Here is a 17,694-nt window from a genome sequence, read left to right on the forward strand (position 1 = left end):
AGGACTTAATCCAGAGCCCAGCAGCTTGCGGCAGAAGTGAATGGACCATGCATTAAACTACAGCGCCATGCCTCCCCAAGAGGGAAAGGGTGTTGCTCCCTTCCACCTTTTTGCCCCGGCAGCAAGGTGGCCGCTGCCTCAGAGCTTATTGGAAAGCCAGTTAGGAGTCAGCGGTGACGGGGCAACTGCAGTCTCATGGGAAGGGGGGTGGTACCGGCTCGTCCTTCATGTCCTACCGAGGTCACAAGTTGCCCCCCACTAGCGGCTCTCTAGCACAACCATAACACTAGACGCACAGAAACCAATCTCGTAATTATCTGGCTCTTTGCAGAAATTCAAAATTCGCGAGGCCGCAATAGCGGCCATGGACATTATATGATTCTCATAACCAGCTATGGAAGACAAAGTATTTCACAATGCCTTTCCAGCAATTCTGATTGTTGGGGGGGAAATTCTAAACAATAATGGTGCATCTTTTGTAGAAATAATGAATGTAATCAATGTAGAGAAGAGTTAAGTAGAAATCATCTGCCTCACAGGCATTGGGAGAGGCGGGAGGGGGGTATATTGGGGTTCTCGGTGGTGAAAAATGAGTACTGGTGAAGGGAAAGGTGTTTGATCATTGTATGACCGAGACTTAAACCTGAAAGCTTTGTAACTTTTCCCACAGTAATTCAATAAATAAATATAAGAAGAAAAATAAATAAATAAAACTATGAAAAAAAAAGTAAGGTGGAGTTCATGCCCAATTCAATCAGCTAATCAGTGGCTGAATAAATAGCAGTTCTCCTACGTAAAAAAAAAATCTATCCTCCAATTCAGAAATCAACCACATATGGATGCCCCAGGTATAATATACTGACAGAAAATAAGTGCCCATGAAATCAGTATTTTCAAAACAAGTATAAAACTAAAATATTTTCAAATAATAATTTCGAAGTATTATTACAAATAAATGATCCTAAATATAGGAATTTCTATAAGCTTGAGGAAGACAATCCCAATAGGAAGAAAACTGATATACAAGGGGGGAAATCAGTAAAATTGGATGCAGATTTTTAAAAATAATTTTAAAATAATACTGTTTTTAAGTTTAGTTTTGTGTTTTGATTTGTTTACGGGGGCACACCTGGCTATGTTCAGGGATTACTCCTGGCTCTGTGCTCAAAGATCAACCCTCAAGGCCCTCCGGGAACCACATGTGGTGTTGCAGATCATCTGGGTTAACCACATGCAAGGCAACTGTCCTAACTCCTGCACTATCTCTCTGGCCCCAATATGTATTTAAAATATAGTTTTTATTACAGTAGAACTAAAACACTGATTTGGCCATTTTTTTTAATTGGTAGGTTGTTGCAATTAACCTAAATCCCTTGCAATTTTCTAGAGATGGCCATAAATACCGGCTAAGTTTAGGTTTCAATAGTAAAAAATGTGCATTCACATTCCTAAAGTGTCACAATATGTAGTTTTGAAAGTAAAAAGTAAATAATAAAGGTATGAGGTGGGGGTGAAACCTTTCAATACAAAAAAAAAAACGTTAAAGAAAAGACTGGGACTAATAGAGAAACAAAACAGAATAGAAGAAATGAACCCACTTATATAAACAGACACAATTAATATAGTAGACTGCCCATTTCTCTAGTTAAGAGAAAAATGTTGTCAGAACACATTTTTAAAAGAGAGAGAGATTCCATGTTAGTTATTGTCCACCAGAGACTCAACTAAAACATGAAGGCTCAAAAAACTTGAAAATGAAAACACAGAAAGTAATAAAGTAAAAAAATAATTCCTGAGATTGATCCACAGCACTGCAAATGCACTAGGACATTCAAAAGGCAAGAGTGAAGGTTTAGGGCCAGAATGATAATACAGCAGGTAAGGCATTTGCCTTGCACATGGAGAATCCAGGTTCAATCCCTGGCACCCCTTATGGTCCTCCGACTACCACCGGGAGTGATCTCTGAGCTTAGATCGAGGAGTGAGCCCTGAGCACAGCTGGATGGGGACGAAACCACCACAACCCCAAAAGAGTGAAGGTTCACTACAATTTAACTCTCTAAGGAGACATAACAACTGTAAACTTACCTGTGCCAATAACATATAAAGAAAAAGTAGGCAGTCATATAAGGAGAAAAAAATGCCAAAGCTATTACTTTAATATACCTCTCTCAATATAAAAATCAGAAGAAAAAATGAATTTGGAGAATATACAAAACACATTTGGAGAATTCACCTCTTTTCAAGCACTCAAGGGACGGCGAAAATTATTGACCTTGTACTAGGCCATAAAGTAAATGTCAAGAAACCATAATCACAGACCACAGGCTCTTGAATCATTGCACACCTAAACTCAAAAAATAAATAAATAAGAATAAATTAAAATATGTTAGGAACTTCTAAAACATACTTTCAAATAGCTCAGATGTCATGAAGAAATATAAAAGAAAATATTCAGAATTGGAAAAAAAATGAAAGTATCACTTATCAAACTCTGTGGGGTACATGAGGCAGGATGTAAGAGAGAATTTTACAGCCTTATATGTTTACATTAGTAAAAAGGTAAGTTTGAAAATTGGTAAGTTGGGCATATCACTTAAAAGAGTAAGAACATAATAAACCTTTAAAATTCAGGAAAGAAAATAATAATGAAAATAAATTAATAAGCTAGAAAACGAAAAGAGAATAGAAGATCTAGAGAACTAAAACATTGTTCTTTGAAGAGACTAAAAATACACCACCAGGGATAATAAACATAACCTTAGGAATAAAAGATGACTCAAATAGATGGAGAATAAATTTTTAAAAGTATGAGGTTGTTATGAAAAATGTTAGGTCAATCATTTTTAGGAAGAAGTGGATAAATTCCTATAAAATATAAATCACCAAAAGTGACTCCCATAGAAAAAGAAACTCTCGAAGGTCCTATAAACATTTTTATAAATTACATCTGCAGTTTAAAATATCCCCAAGAAGAATACAACGTCTAGACAGTTTTATAAATGAATCTACCAAACACTCAGGGAAGAGATGTCAATCGCCTATCATTCATTCAGAGACTAGAAAAATGTTCCAATTCAATGTTTCAAGTCAATATATAAGGTTAGCTGCACCTAGAAATCAAAACCTGAAGAGCATTCAAAATAGATGCTTCAGGCTACAGATATTCATAAAACCTGAGGTGAAAATTTCCTAAACCAAATAATTTGCAAATTTACTTCAGAAATTCAGGGGAGGATATCACTTAGCATACATACAGGAGAGTTTGTTTCAGAAATGCAACTTGTTTGAACATTTAAAGTACTCCCACACAGGGCCAGAATGATAGGCTAATGAGTAAGGCATTTACCTTGCATGTGGCCAACACAGGTTCAATTCTTGGATGGAACAGAGCCAGGAGTAAGCCCTAAGCACTGCCAGGTATAGTCCAAAACCCCAAAATTAAATAAAATTAAGTACTTCACATTTAACAAGTTAAAGGAGTAGAATTGTATAATTACCTCAACAAATACATAAAGAACATTCAATAAAATTTAGCATAATTTATACTAAGAATTCTTGGTTAACTAGAAATTGCACCTGATCATTTCTATACTCAGCAATGAAACAAACAAAAAAATCACCTTTAAACTAAGAACAGAAGAATCCTATCTTAGAAACCCTTCCTACAATCCTGTAGTTTCCCTGCCTTTTTCTCTCTTTCCCTTCTCTTACATAAAATTTTTTTTTAATTTGGCCAAAACAGATAAAATAAGTTCAAAACAGGTAAAATATATTGTTACATGAAGTATTGAAAGTGCATGTAATAGGAAAATGAAATAATAATGATGAAAAATAAAAGTAAATGGAAGAAGTGAAATTGTCATTAATTACAAATTGTATGGCTGACCACATAGAAAGCTCACAAGAGTTCTCAAATCAGTAAAATTAATGACTTTGCAAAGTTTCTGGACATCTGACCGGTAAATAAAGTTTAATTTCATTTATATGAGCAAAATTCATTAGTGGATATACCTTTTAAAAATGAAGGGATGGAAAGAGAGAGAGAGAGAGAGAGAGAGAGAGAGAGAGAGAGTTCAGCAGATAAGGTGTTTGCCTTGCATGTAGTCAGCCTGGGTTCTCTTCCAGGTCCCATTTATGGTCCCTGAGCTCCACCAGATCTCTGAACATAGAGCCAGGATTAAGCCCTGAGCACTGCCACAAATGGCCCCTAAACCAAAATGAATTAATTTATAATAATAATACAAATATAAGCAAAATCACAATAAAACATAAAATATGATTAAATCTAATAATGAGTCTATTTTAGAGAAAATGTTAATAACTTATTGAAAGATATTAAGAACTAAATAAATAGACATGTATGTTCAGACAACATTATAAAAATGTCTGTTTTCCCAATATTGACCCAGAAATTCACTAGCACTCAATTGCAAGAAGTGGACAATAGGATTCTAAAACAACTGAAAAAAACAAAGGACAAGAATAGCTCCTCCTCCTGAGCAGGAAAGGGTGACATCTTTTCTTTACTAATAAACAAGACAGTGGAGTTATAGTTAGCAAAAGACAAAGACTAAGGGAACAGAAGAGGAGCCACAGATACACACTGAGATGGAAATCAGACACATGCAAAGCTGTCAGATCCACATTTAGAAATCAAAGACATGACAGAGCTGTCATTCTATATCACTGAGAAAGGAGACTCAGCCTATGATTATATACATTTGTTGGTTACCTATATGAGGGGGAGGGGGGAAATCTCCTATCTTCCTCACATCACACACACACAACACACATACACACACACACACACACACACACACACACATATCCCTCTCCATTCTAGAGGGAAGATGGGTTTACATATCAAGAGCAAAACTTAAGATAGTAGAAAACACAAGCAAATATTTCCTTTAAAACTTTTTCTACCAGAGATCAAGTGATAGCCCCTCAATACATACATATATATATACACATGAATTTCAAAAGAAAAGAGCTTAAAAACCTAGAACTAAAAAGTAAAGAAACCTGAAGGAATTTTTAAGGATCTAATTTCTTGAAATGAAAACAACCGTAAAATATATAAATGTTATTAAGCCTAATAAGAAGTGGAAATAATATAATTCTCCAAACTTTGGAATGAAATAAGCAATAATTGCTTATTTTTCTTGTAACATTCAACAGGAAATGCCTCAGCAATCAAAGTCACTGAAGAAGTGAAAGTGATCAAAATATCCCATTCAAAAAATGGTTCTAGGCCTGGTTCTACAAAAGAGGCCAGAGTAGATGCATCCAATAAAATTAATTATACAAGATGCATTCCTAAAAATGCTTTCTCATGCAAAACTCTCACAAAGAATATTATCTTCAAATAAAAAATACTGGTCCCAATTTACCAGTTAAGCCATAAATAGAATTTACTTGGCTATCACCTTTTTAATTATAGGACTGTTAGTCTTATTTTCAATTTATAATGATTCATACTATCACACATTTTGTACATAAATCAAAACTATTAAAATGTTTATCTCATGTCTTTCCAAAGTTGCCTAATTCAAATTCATAGACTGGCTCCAGGGTAGTGACCAATAATGTTAGTTCTTTAAATAATGTTAGTTCTCACACCAAAGAGACTATTAAAGAATTCAGACATTGAGGGGCTGGAGAGATAGCACAGTGGGTAGGACACTTGCCTTGCACCTAAACCTTGAGCACTGCTGAGTGTGATCCAAAAACAAATTTAAGGAAAAGAAAAGAAACCTGTTTATGCTGGAGATACCTGATGTTGTAATTAGACAAAAAGCATTATCTTCTGAAGATCTATAAATTTTGAATTTTAAAAGAAAGCATTTTATCTATGAAAATGGACTTAATGGTGCTGGTACTTTTAAAGATGGGAATTAGTATAAGTGACATAAGGAAGAGGCAGAAGCAAGGGGCATGGATTTAAACTTTAAAAGAACTCCATTCTGGGAGACTAACACCCAAGAATAGTAGAGGTAAGTACCAGGAGTATTACTCCACAGCTTAGAAGCTAGCCTCACATGCTGGGGGGAAAGGCAGTTCAGACAGACAAGGGATCACCAAGTAAAGGGTGCTAGGAGGATCCACTCGGGATGGGAGACACACGCTGAAAGCAAACTATAGACCGAACATGATGGCCACTAAATATCTCTATTGCAAACCACAACACCCAAAAGGAGAGAGAGAGAACGAAAGGGAATGCCCTGCCACAGAGGCGGGGTGCAGTGGGGGGGGATGAGGTAGGGGTGGTGGGAGGGATGCTGGGATCATTGGTAGAAAATAGGCACTGATGGAGGAATAGATACTAGATCATTATATGACTGAAATGCAAGCATGTAAGTTTGTAAGTCTATAACTGTACCTCATGGTGATTCACTAATAAAAAAAAAAAAGAACTCCATTCTGATTTTTCTGTAGTGTCATCTCATCAAACTTTAATGTACCTAAAGCAATAGCTAATTTATTTAGGGTATAGTTTGTATATCGTATCTCAATTCAAAAGAGTCCATAGCACATGTCAAACAATGACCAATGAAGAAAAAGTAATCTGGTTAAAAATAAAATCTTTATGTACATCTGTATGACTTTTAGTGAATCTGTTCAATCAAGTTTTTAATTAGCCAGTCAACTACCTAACCTGATCGCATTAGACAAGTAAATTTTAATTGTAGTAAATTATCATGCCGTGACCAATTCATGAATTTTCTAGGAATGCAGAACAATTATATCTTAACAGGACAATGGGAAACAAGATGATTGCCTTGATAAATGCCAAAAGTCACTGAATAAAATTAAACTTCCAAGCCTGACTTTTTAAGCTAAAATAAACCAATTATAAAAGACAAGAACTTGGTAAAATCAAGAATATCTATCTGAAGCTACCAATCATTATAATAATTTACGAAAAAATTGTAGAGGCATTTTTATACTCAATGACAAAACAAGTTTGCTCACTAGCATCTCAATTATCAAAAAGGAAGTAATAAGAGTTCATCCGCCGGTATTCAAACCCGGGACTTGGCTTTCTCCTTGCAAGCGCTCCAGGCGTCCTCTCGGAGCCTGGGACAAAAGCAGCCCTGAGCCTCTGCCTCTTTCTCTTCGTCCCCAAAGCTGTGCTGGTATTCTTCCCCACCCAGGTCAGTTCGTCCACTGGTATTGGAAACCAGGACTTGGCTTTCTCCTTGCAAGCACCTCAGGCGTCCTCTCGGACCCTGGGACAAAAGCAGCCCTGAGCCTCTGCCTCTTTCTCTTCGTCTCCAAAGCTATGCTTGTCTTCTTCCCCACCCAGCCTTTACCTCCCCCCCACCCCCACACACACCAGCTTTCCCGTGGGGGCGTGGCCGCTTCAGAAGTGGGCGTGGCTTTGTTAGAAGTGGGCGTGGCCTGATTTTAGGCGGGCCGATGCTCACGCGGCCACAGGTACTTTAGTCATACCAAGAAATCTAGTTCCCATACTTACACACAACATGAAGAAACAATGCAAATCCCCACAATGTGGGGAGGACGATGAAAAGAGTCCAGAATCCTCTGTAGGTGCTACTCACCTAAGGGACCTCTCTGACAAAGAATTCAGATATTAAGTCATGAAGATGTTCAATGAGCTCAATGAAACAGTTAGACTGATATCCAGTAAACTGAAGGAAATGAAAGAAACAATGGATCGCACAATCGAGAAAATACAGGAAGAAATGAGAGCAGAAATTGAAAAGCTACACACAGAAATGTCACAAATTAAAGATTCTGTAGATGAAATAAAAAACTCAGGCTGTGCCCTCAACAGTAGAATGACCACAGCTGAAGACAGAATCAGTGAGCTGGAAGATCAGCTGCACCAAGCCAACAGGCAACAACAAACAAGGGACCTCAAAATAGCTCTAGAGCAAATCAGAGTCCTAGGAGATGATTCCAAGAGGAACAACAGTAGAATCATTGGAGTACCTGAAGCTCAGGAAAGCAATCCCAATGAAAAAGCCATGGTTAAACAAATCATTGCGGAAAAATTCCCAAAGCTCGACAATGCAGCCATTCAGGTTCAAGGAACCCGAAGGGTGCCAGCTAAAAGAGACCCTAACAAAAACACCGCAAGACATATCATAGTTAGAATGATCGATGCTGCTGATAGAGACACAATACTGCAAGCAGCAAGGTCAAAGAAGGAAATCACATACAAAGGAGCACCCCTTAGATTCAAAGCAGACCTATCAGAGGAAACCCTCCAAGCATGAAGGCAATGGCAGGATATAGTGAAAAAACTCACTGAAATGAATGCTTCACCAAGAATATCCAGCTAGACTCTCACTCAAAATCGAAGGAACAGTACACTATTTTCTAGATAAACAGCAGCTCAGGAACTTCATAGACTCAAAACAAAACCTAAAAGAAGGGCTAAAGGGGCTACTATAAGACAAGACAAACCCTACAAGCACAACAGACACAACAGACCCTTACAGAAAGATGACACAAAAACCCCATAACAATAATCTCTCTCAACATCAACTGCCTAAATTTACCAAGTAAGAGACACGGAGTGGCAAAATGGATTCAGAGACAGAACCCAATATTCTGCTGCCTACAAGAAACTCATCTCAACAGTCAGAGCAAACACAGACCCAAAGTTAAAGGATGGAAAACAATCCTACAAGTAAACAGCTCCCTCAAAACAGCTGGGGTGGCCATACTAGTATCTGACAACATTAATTTCAGGTTGAAAAAGATTAGAAAGGACAGCAGAGGCTATTTTGTCTTCATCAAGGGATACGTACAACAGGAAGAAATCACACTCTTAAATGTGTACGCACCTAATGAGGGAACAACTAAATATTTAAAACAACTGCTAACAGATTTTAAGGAGGACATTGCTAGCAAAACAATAATAGCTGAAGACTTCAACATCGCCTTATCACCTCTGGATAGATCAACAAGAACAAAACTCAGCAAGGAAACATTGGCTTTAAAAGAAGAAAAAGAAGAGAAAGGGATTATAGACCTATACAGAGCTTTACACCCAAAAAGAAAGAATACACATTCTTCTCTAGTGCGCATGGAACATTTTCCAAAATAGACCATGTGCTAGGCCACAAAACATACCTCAATAGAATCAGGAAGATAAAAATAGTATCAACAATCTTTTCAAACCACGATGCACTGAGAATAAAAGTGAATCACACACAGACACGGAGAACCAAATCAAACTCCTGGAAATTAAACAACTCAATGCTGAACAATGAGTGGGTCAGGAAGGAAGTTAAGGACGAAATCAAAAGATACCTGGAAACAAATGAGAATGAAGACACGAGCTACCAGAACTTATGGGATGCAGCTAAAGCTGTATTAAGGGGAAGATTTATAGTTCTGCAAGCATTTCTCAGGACGGAAAAAAGGATCCACATAAACAACTTGACCTCACAGCTCAAGATCTTAGAAAAGGATCAACAGAAAAAGCCCAAATCAGGCAGAGGGAAAGAGATCATAAACCTTAGCGCAGAAATCAACGAAATGGAAACCAAAGAAACAATTCGAAAGATCAATGAAACCAAGAGCTGGTTCTTCGAAAAAATAAATAAGATAGATAAACCACTAGCAACACTCACAAAGAAACAGAGAGAGAGAACCCTAATAAACCGAATCAGAAATAAAAATGGCGATATCTCAACAGAAACCAAAGATTCAAAAGATCATCAGAGACTACTTTGAAAGTCTGTATGCCATGAGACCAGAGAACCTAGAAGAAATGGATAAATTCCTGGATTCCTATAATCTCCCAAAGCTGAATCAAGAAGATCTAGAGTACCTGGATAGACCTATTAACATAAAGGAAATTGAAACTGTAATCAAAAGTCTTCCCCAAAACAAAAGCCCAGGTCCAGATGGATTCACTAGGGAATTTTTCCAAACATTTAAAGAGGACCTATTGCCAGTTATTCTCAAACTTTTCCAGGAAATTGAAAAAACAAAAACTCTCCCAAACAGTTTCTATGAAGCCTATATCTCTCTAACACCAAAAGGAAATAAAGATACAACAAGAAAAGAAAACTACAGGCCGATATCCCTGATGAACACAGATGCGAAGATAGGGGCTGGAGCAATAGCACAGCGGTAGGGCATTAGCCTTGCATGCAGCCAACATGGCCGCCCGAGTTCGATTCCTCTGCCCCTCTCAAAAAGCCTGGCTAGCTACCAAGAGTATCTCGCCCGTACAACAGAGCCTGGCAAGCTACCTGTGATGTATTCAATATGCCAAACACAGTAACAACAAAAGTCTCTAATGGAGACGTTACTGGGCCCACTCGAGCTCAAGATTCCTTGGATACTACTCACCAACAAAATACTAGCAAATGGAATTCAACAACTCATCAAAAAGATCATACATCATGACCAAGTGGGATGCATCCCAGATGAATGATAGCAAGGATGGTTTAACATTTGGAAATCAATCAACATAATCCATCATATCAACAAAAGAAAAGATAAAAATCATATGATAATATCAATAGATGCAGAGAAACCATTTTACAAGATCCAGCACCCGTTTATGATGAAAACCCTCACGAAAATAGGGATAGAGGGGACTTTCCTAAATATAGTTAAAGCCATCTACCACAAGCCTACAGCAAGCATCATCCTCAATGGGGAAAAACTGAGGATGAGATCAGGGACAAGACAAGGATGCCAACTCTCTCCACTACTGTTCAATATAGTACTGGAAGTACTTGCAGTAGCTATTAGGCAAGAAAAAAGATATTAAGGGCATCCAGGTAGAAAAGGAAGAAATCAAGCTCTCACTATTTGCAGATGATATGATTCTATACTTAGAGAACCCTAAAACCCTTACCAAGAAACTCCTAGAAACAATAGACTTGTAAAGTAAGGTTGCAGGCTATAAAATCAAGACCCAAAAGTCCATAGCTTTCCTATACGTAAATAGTGAGAGAGAAGAAAGTAACATTAAAAAAAAACAATCCAGTTCACAATTGTGCCCCAGAAAATCAACTACCTAGGAATTAGCTTAACTAAGAAAGTAAAGGATCTGTACAAAGAAAACTAGAAAACACTACTTCAGGAAATAAAAGAGGACACGAGGAAATGGAAAAATATCCCCTGTTCATGGATCGGGAAAATTAACATTGTCAAAATGGCAATACTTCCCAAAGCACTGTACAAATTCAATACTATCCCTATTACAATACTCATGACAATCTTCAAATAAATGGAGCAAACACTCCTGAAATTTATATGGAACAATAAGCCCCCAGGAATAGGTAAAGCAATTCTTGGGAAAAAGAAAATGGGAGGAATCAACCTCCCTAACTTCAAACTGTACTACAAGGCAGTAATAATTAAAACAGCATGGTACTGGAACAAAGACAAGAGCTGCAGACCAATGAAACAGGACTGAATATACTGACATCTCCCCCCAGCATATGATCATCTAATCTTTGATAAGAAGGCAAGAAAAGTGAAGTGGAGCAAAGAAAGCCTCTTTAACAAATTGTGCTGGCAAAACTGGATGGCTACATACAAAATAGTGGGCTCAGATCTCTGCCTAACAACACATACAAAAGTAAGATCAAAATGGATTAAAGACCTCAAAATTGGACCAGAATCCATAAGGTACATTGAAGACAAATTTGGCAAAACCCTCCATGACATTGAAGCTAATGGTATCTTCAAAGATGTCATGCCACTGGCCAAGCAAGTGAAAACAGAGATAGACAAATGGGACTATCTTAAACTAAGAAGCTTCTGCACCTCAAAAGAAACAGTGACCAAAATACAAAGACAGTCTACAGAATGGGAAAGGATATTCACTGAATACACATCTGACAAGGGGTTGATATCAAGGATATACAAAATACTGGTTGAACTCTACAAGAAGAAAACAACCAACCCCATCAAAAAGTGGGGAGACAAAATGAACAGAAACTTTCTCAAAGAAGAAATCCAAATGGCTAAAAGGCACATGAGAAAATGCTCTACATCATTAATCATCAGGGAGATGCAGATCAAAACAACAATGAGATATCATTTCACACCACAGAGACTGGTCCATGTCCACAAGAACAAAAGCAACCAGTGTTGGCGTGGATGTGGCGAGAAAGGGACCCTCCTTCACTGCTGGTGGGAATGCCGACTAGTTCAGCCCTTTTGGAAAACAGTATGGCCGATTCTCAAAAAATTAGAAATTGAGCTCCCATTTGACCCAGCAATACCACTCCTGGGAATATATCCCAGAGAGGCAAAAATGTATAGTCGAAGTGATATCTGCACTTGTTTGTTCATTGCAGCACTCTTTACAATAGCCAGAATCTGGAAAAAACCTGAGTGCCCGTGAACAGATGACTGGTTAAAGAAACTTCGGTACATTTACACAATGGAGTACTATGTAGCTGTTAGAAAGGATGAAGTCATGAAATTTACATACAAATGGTAGTACATGGAAAGTATCATGCTAAGCTATGTGAAATGAGTCAGAAAGAAAGGAACAGACACAGAAAGATTGCATTCATCTGGGGAACATAAAGCAACAAAATAGGATACTAATACCCAAGAATAGCCGAGATAAATACCAGGAGGTTTACTCCATGACTCGGAGGCCAACCACACACTCTAGGGGGAAAAGGCAGCTCAGATAGAGAAGGGAGCACCAAATAAAGGGTGTTGGGAAGATCTGCCCAGGATGGGAGATGCATGCTGAAAGTAGACTATAGACCGAACATGATTGCCATTCAATTTCTCTTTTGCAAACCACAGCACCCAAAAGGAGATATAAAACAAAAGGGAATTCCCTGCCACAAAGGCAGGGTGGGATGGGGGGTTGGGGGGTGGGAGGAATACTGTGATTAGTGGTGGTGGAGAATGGGCACTGGTGGAGGGATGGGTACTCGATCATTGTATAACTGAAACCCAAGCACAAAAATTTGTAAGTCTACAACTGTACCTCATGGTGTTTCACTAATAAAATTTTTTTAAAAATTTGATAAAAAAGGAACTAATAAAAAGACATATGTTTATTATTATTTCAAGAAAATAATCTTACCTACCTGGAAAACCCAACAGTACTGATTGACAACTGTGATAACAGTGTTAATAATTGTGTAATAAAGAAATTTAATGAAGAGTTGTATCAAGGTAAAAAATAGACAAAATCGTATTTTCCAATACTCTAACAACAAGCAGTTAGACATATAATTTTTAAAATCCCATTTCCATGGCCAGGGAAAACTGGGGCTAGGAGGACTGGTCAATGGTTGGAACTAACCACAGGTGTGTGGGGGGCTGAGGTTAGGTAAGATATAGAAGAGACCAGTATGACAATAATAGCTGGAAATTATCATATTCGAAAAGATCTGAGGGTTAAAAGTAGGTAAGGGATATTCTTGATAACCTTTCAGTATCAATATTGCAAACCATAATGCCCAAAAGGAGAGAGAGAGAGAGAGAAAGAGAGAGAGAGAGAGAGAGAGAGAAGTGCCTGCCACAGAGGCAGGCAGGGGGTGGGGGTGGGGGTGGTGGGAGGGAATCTGGGGACACTAGGAAATGTACACTGGTTGAGGGATGGGTGTTGGAATACTGCACGACTGAAATCCAATCATGAACAGCTTTGCAATGGTCTATCTTACAATGTTTCAATAAAAAAACTTTTTAAAATACTATCTTAATAGAAAAGAAGGCTACAAAATATTGAGGAACAAGTATAGTAAGAATAGAACAACATAAAGCTAAAACAACCAAAATAACTCCTTTGAGTGACATAAAAGAATACAACAGTGGAAATTCAGAAAATAAGTATCCAGTGCTACTTAAAACTTCATAGATGTCCATTTAATGGAATGACATCTAACCATATTTTTAGAGAATGCAAAACTGTGGGGAAATATTCACAGAAGACTTAGGTGAAAGGGAAGTTTATTTTAGAACACAATATGATTCCAACATTGTAAAATAGAAATATCTGCCCATGTGCACAAGAGAGCTAAAAACCAAGGCATGACAAAATTTTTATTATTTTTTGTTGATTTTTTGTTTTGTTTTATTTTGGGGACCACATCCAGTGGTGCTCAGGACTTACTTCTGGCTCTGTGCTCAGGAATCACTCCTGGAAGGCTTGAGGACCATATGGGATGCCAGGAAGCTAACCTAGGTTGGTCACATATAAGGCAAATACTCTACCCACATTAATATATTTAAAGAGCTTATCACAAGCTAATAAGAAAGCAGGGGCTTTTAACTTTGTGCCTGAATTTTCTGTTCTTTTAATTTTCTCTATTTTTCAATAATGGCTAAATGACAAAATTAAGAATCTGTATTGTCTCCCTTAGAAACCCATAGTGAAATTTTTTCAGGTAAGCAATGAACGGCAATGAAGCAGTACCTCTCCTAGGCCCATGAACAGGTTCCACTTCAGGCAGAATCTCTCTCTCTGGGAAGGAAACGTGCCCCTCCCCCAAGCAAGTCAGAGGCCCCTCTTGGACCCTCAGCATGGGAATTTCTGCAAGATGTAAGACACTAAATACCAAAGTCATCTACACTGTCCTTCACCATCTAAAATGGCATCCAGAGAATCAGCCTGGACAGACAGAAAGGAACACTGTGGAGGATGGTACACACCTCAGAACCCTGGGGGGTCCTCAGGCATAACCCCTCCATGTCTCTGGAAGGGGCAGAGGAAGTCCACCTGCCACTGGACATTCAAGCTTCTTGGGTCCCATGTCCCACAAGCGACTCCCACTGACGGATGCAACCCCAGCTCTACAGTTTTGCCTTTTCTCCCGACCCCCACCACACGCAGGTAACGGGGATTAAAGCAAACAGTAGCATGCACAGAGGTGAAACCTTGATGATTATTTCCCAGACTCCCCCCACTTCTCCATCACTGCATGGTGAGGTTTTCTGCTGGAAAGATTTTTCATCTCCCACATCCTCCCCTTCCTAATGTCCCACACCATAACCCCCAAGGGACCAAGGAACCCACAAATAGGTGAGCAATACATACATGAGGACTGGATGGAGGAGATGCCGTGTTAGTGGGGACTGAGCCCGACAGACCATCTGCAAGCTACAAATTAAACATTCTCGTTAGCAACAAGCACAACTAGTAGCAACTCCACCCTTTAGGGAAAACCAGGCAGACGGACGCAAGGAAGCAGAGACCACCACCACACGCCTTCAGCTCTCTCCCCAGGGAAGCTGCAAGGGGAGATAAGTACTTGGAGTTGAACAAGACCGGTTCCCATTCCTGGCCCCAAGGCCTGAAAGGTGGCCAGCCACTGAGCAGTCTGCATCACCATCCCTGACCAGGTAAAGGGCACAAGTAGGATGAGATGAAAACCCAGAACCCTACAAGTAAGGGCTCAGCCACACTCATCTCACTGTCCTTGGCAGGAAGATGAGCTCTTGCATGTTGTCCTTGCCCTTACACCTGCCCATAGGGGACATCCTCTGTGTTCATCTCCTAACATCTCAGCCAGCCCCACCCTGCTGGCTGCCTGAGCTCCTCGGGTCTGAATTCTCCCTCCGCAGGCGGTCCCTGGCTTTCGCCAACCCCTGGAGAAGAGCGGCCTGAAGAGCCTTCCGATTCAACATCCAGAAAGCTTGCTGCACCCTTCTCTGTTCTCAGATCCATGCCAACAAATCTTCCAGGGCCATGAAGCTGGTGCTTCCCAGAAGCCAGCAAATCCCTGGGCTGCAAGGCAGACAGGGGCACGAGCCAGAGAGCATGACTGTCTAGCAGGGTGGAAGGCCAGAAGCAGGTTCCAGGCACAGGAGCAAGCCAGGTCTAGGCAGAGGATGAGCAGAAAGAGAGAGACCAAGAGCACTGTACCTTCGAGGAAGGACATGGCTCAGGAAAGGATGCTGGGACTGGGAAATAGGGCTGGAGAGTTGAGGCTCTAGGTCTAGAGGGGTCTCGCTACTTCACTGGGGGCCATGTCCCAGGAAATCTCCACCCTTGACAGGAAGACCTGGGGACATACTCCAGGGAGGATACACCACAGAAGGGGGCCCTGAGTCTCCCCAACTTGTCCAAGTCTCAGAGCAGAGACATGGGAAGGAGGACAAGGTGCAATGCTGATGGGTACCCAGCCAGAACACCGCATGGTTGTGGGGGGGGCTACTCACGTGTCCGGCAAAGTGGTGGTCCCTGGAACAGACCTGATGCATACCCTGTGGAACCCCAGGTGTCCCTGAGACCCCCCACCGCTGAGAGTAACTGTTTCCCCTTCCATTCTCAACCTGAGCCTCACAGAAACCTTACTGCTATTTTAAATCCAGACCATTTTTAGAAAGGTGAGAGGGAAACCGGCAGTTCACCAGAGCAAAAAAATAGAGAAAATAAAGTTAAACACAGTGTGCCGGTGCTCTGGGCCAGCTCCCAAAATTACACGTTCCCCTTTGGGATTCAGCATGATTTGCCCCTCCGCTCTTGGAGTACATGCCCACCTTCAGCACATTCCAGAGACTCTCCGAGAAGAGGACTCAGAATTAGCTCTAGAGGAGCAGCCCACTCCAGTAACCACCCAGCCCCCAGAGTACGAACCCAGGTCTGTCTCCTTGCCAGTCACCTGCTTTCCTCCATAACCCCCACCACACACACAATGCCAACACATGCAATCAGTACATCAGCACCATATACATATGACCCATACACACCAGTGTCTATTTTCAACACACACACACACACACACACACGTACCACTCACACACATACACTACCAACACACAATCAATGCATTTTATCAACACACACATCAACATCACACATTCATACTACTGACACACACAATGCACATTTCAACACACATGTCAGTGATGACTCCCCTGCACATATAAATTCTGTCCAGAGTTTCAGAGTAGAAACTTTTCAAATCTTGGTCTGCTCTCTCTCTCTCTCTGTCTCTCTCTCTGTCTCTCTCTCTGTCTCTCTCTCTCTGTGTTGCTCTCTCTCTCCCTCTCTCTCCCTCTCTCTCCCTCTCCCTCTCTCTCCCTCTCCCTCTCTCTCCCTCTCCCTCTTTCTGTCTCTCTCTCTCTGTCTCTGTCTTTATGTCTCTCTCTCTACCTTTCTCTCTCTATTTGATTTTGGACTCACACCTAGAAGTGCTCAGGGCTTACTCCTGGCTCTGCACTCACGGATCACTCTTGTTGGTGCCTGAGGTACCAAATTGGGTGCTAAGAATCAATCCAAGCTGGCCATGTGCAAGACAAGTGCCCTACAGGCTGTACTATCACTCAGGCCCCATGTTCAGCTTCTCTTTACCTCACCTCAATGCACACATATTTCCCACCCTTAGATTCTCTTTCTCTAGAGAAGACCCCTGGTCAGGTGACATCTTAGGATGACAAGCAAGTGTCAGCTTGGTGACTCTAAGTGAATCTCAATGCTTGAAGTGTGGGACACGTGTGGGATGGCAAGGGATGCCACTTCTACTTTAACCTTCAAAAAAACTCTCTGTAGGAGATGGGGATAGCACGCTCCATGTGTTTCTACACACAATCCTCTTCCCATCTTCCCAACCAGAACACCAAGAACTAGCTTAACAAAAATGCTTCCTAATAAACAAAGACTTCAATTTTGTTAAAGTGGATTAGAGATAGAAACATAGGGTGGGTGGAGGAAAGCACAGAGAGGGCTACAATTGGTCAGTTCACACAGACTGTGTTCTTAGAGGCAAGCAC

At 40.2% G+C, this 17,694-nt stretch overlaps 1 protein-coding gene across 16 annotated transcripts in view; it reads right to left on the bottom strand.

The window, feature by feature from the left end:
• Window positions 1-17,694, bottom strand: part of DYSF (dysferlin) — a 223,830-nt gene that overhangs the window by 50,087 nt on the left and 156,049 nt on the right. For 8 of the 16 annotated variants that reach the window (XM_056123861.1, XM_056123857.1, XM_056123832.1 and 5 more), the window contains one exon: window positions 15,017-15,079. The exons of the other annotated variants lie outside the window; for them this stretch is intronic. In XM_056123861.1, the coding sequence (XP_055979836.1) occupies window positions 15,017-15,079 (63 nt within the window). The remainder of the gene's footprint in view (window positions 1-15,016; window positions 15,080-17,694) is intronic. 16 annotated transcript variants of the gene reach the window in all.

This window comes from Sorex fumeus, unplaced genomic scaffold, assembly GCF_029834395.1.
Source record: "Sorex fumeus unplaced genomic scaffold, SorFum_2.1 ptg000006l, whole genome shotgun sequence".
Taxonomy (NCBI): Eukaryota; Metazoa; Chordata; class Mammalia; order Eulipotyphla; family Soricidae; genus Sorex; species Sorex fumeus.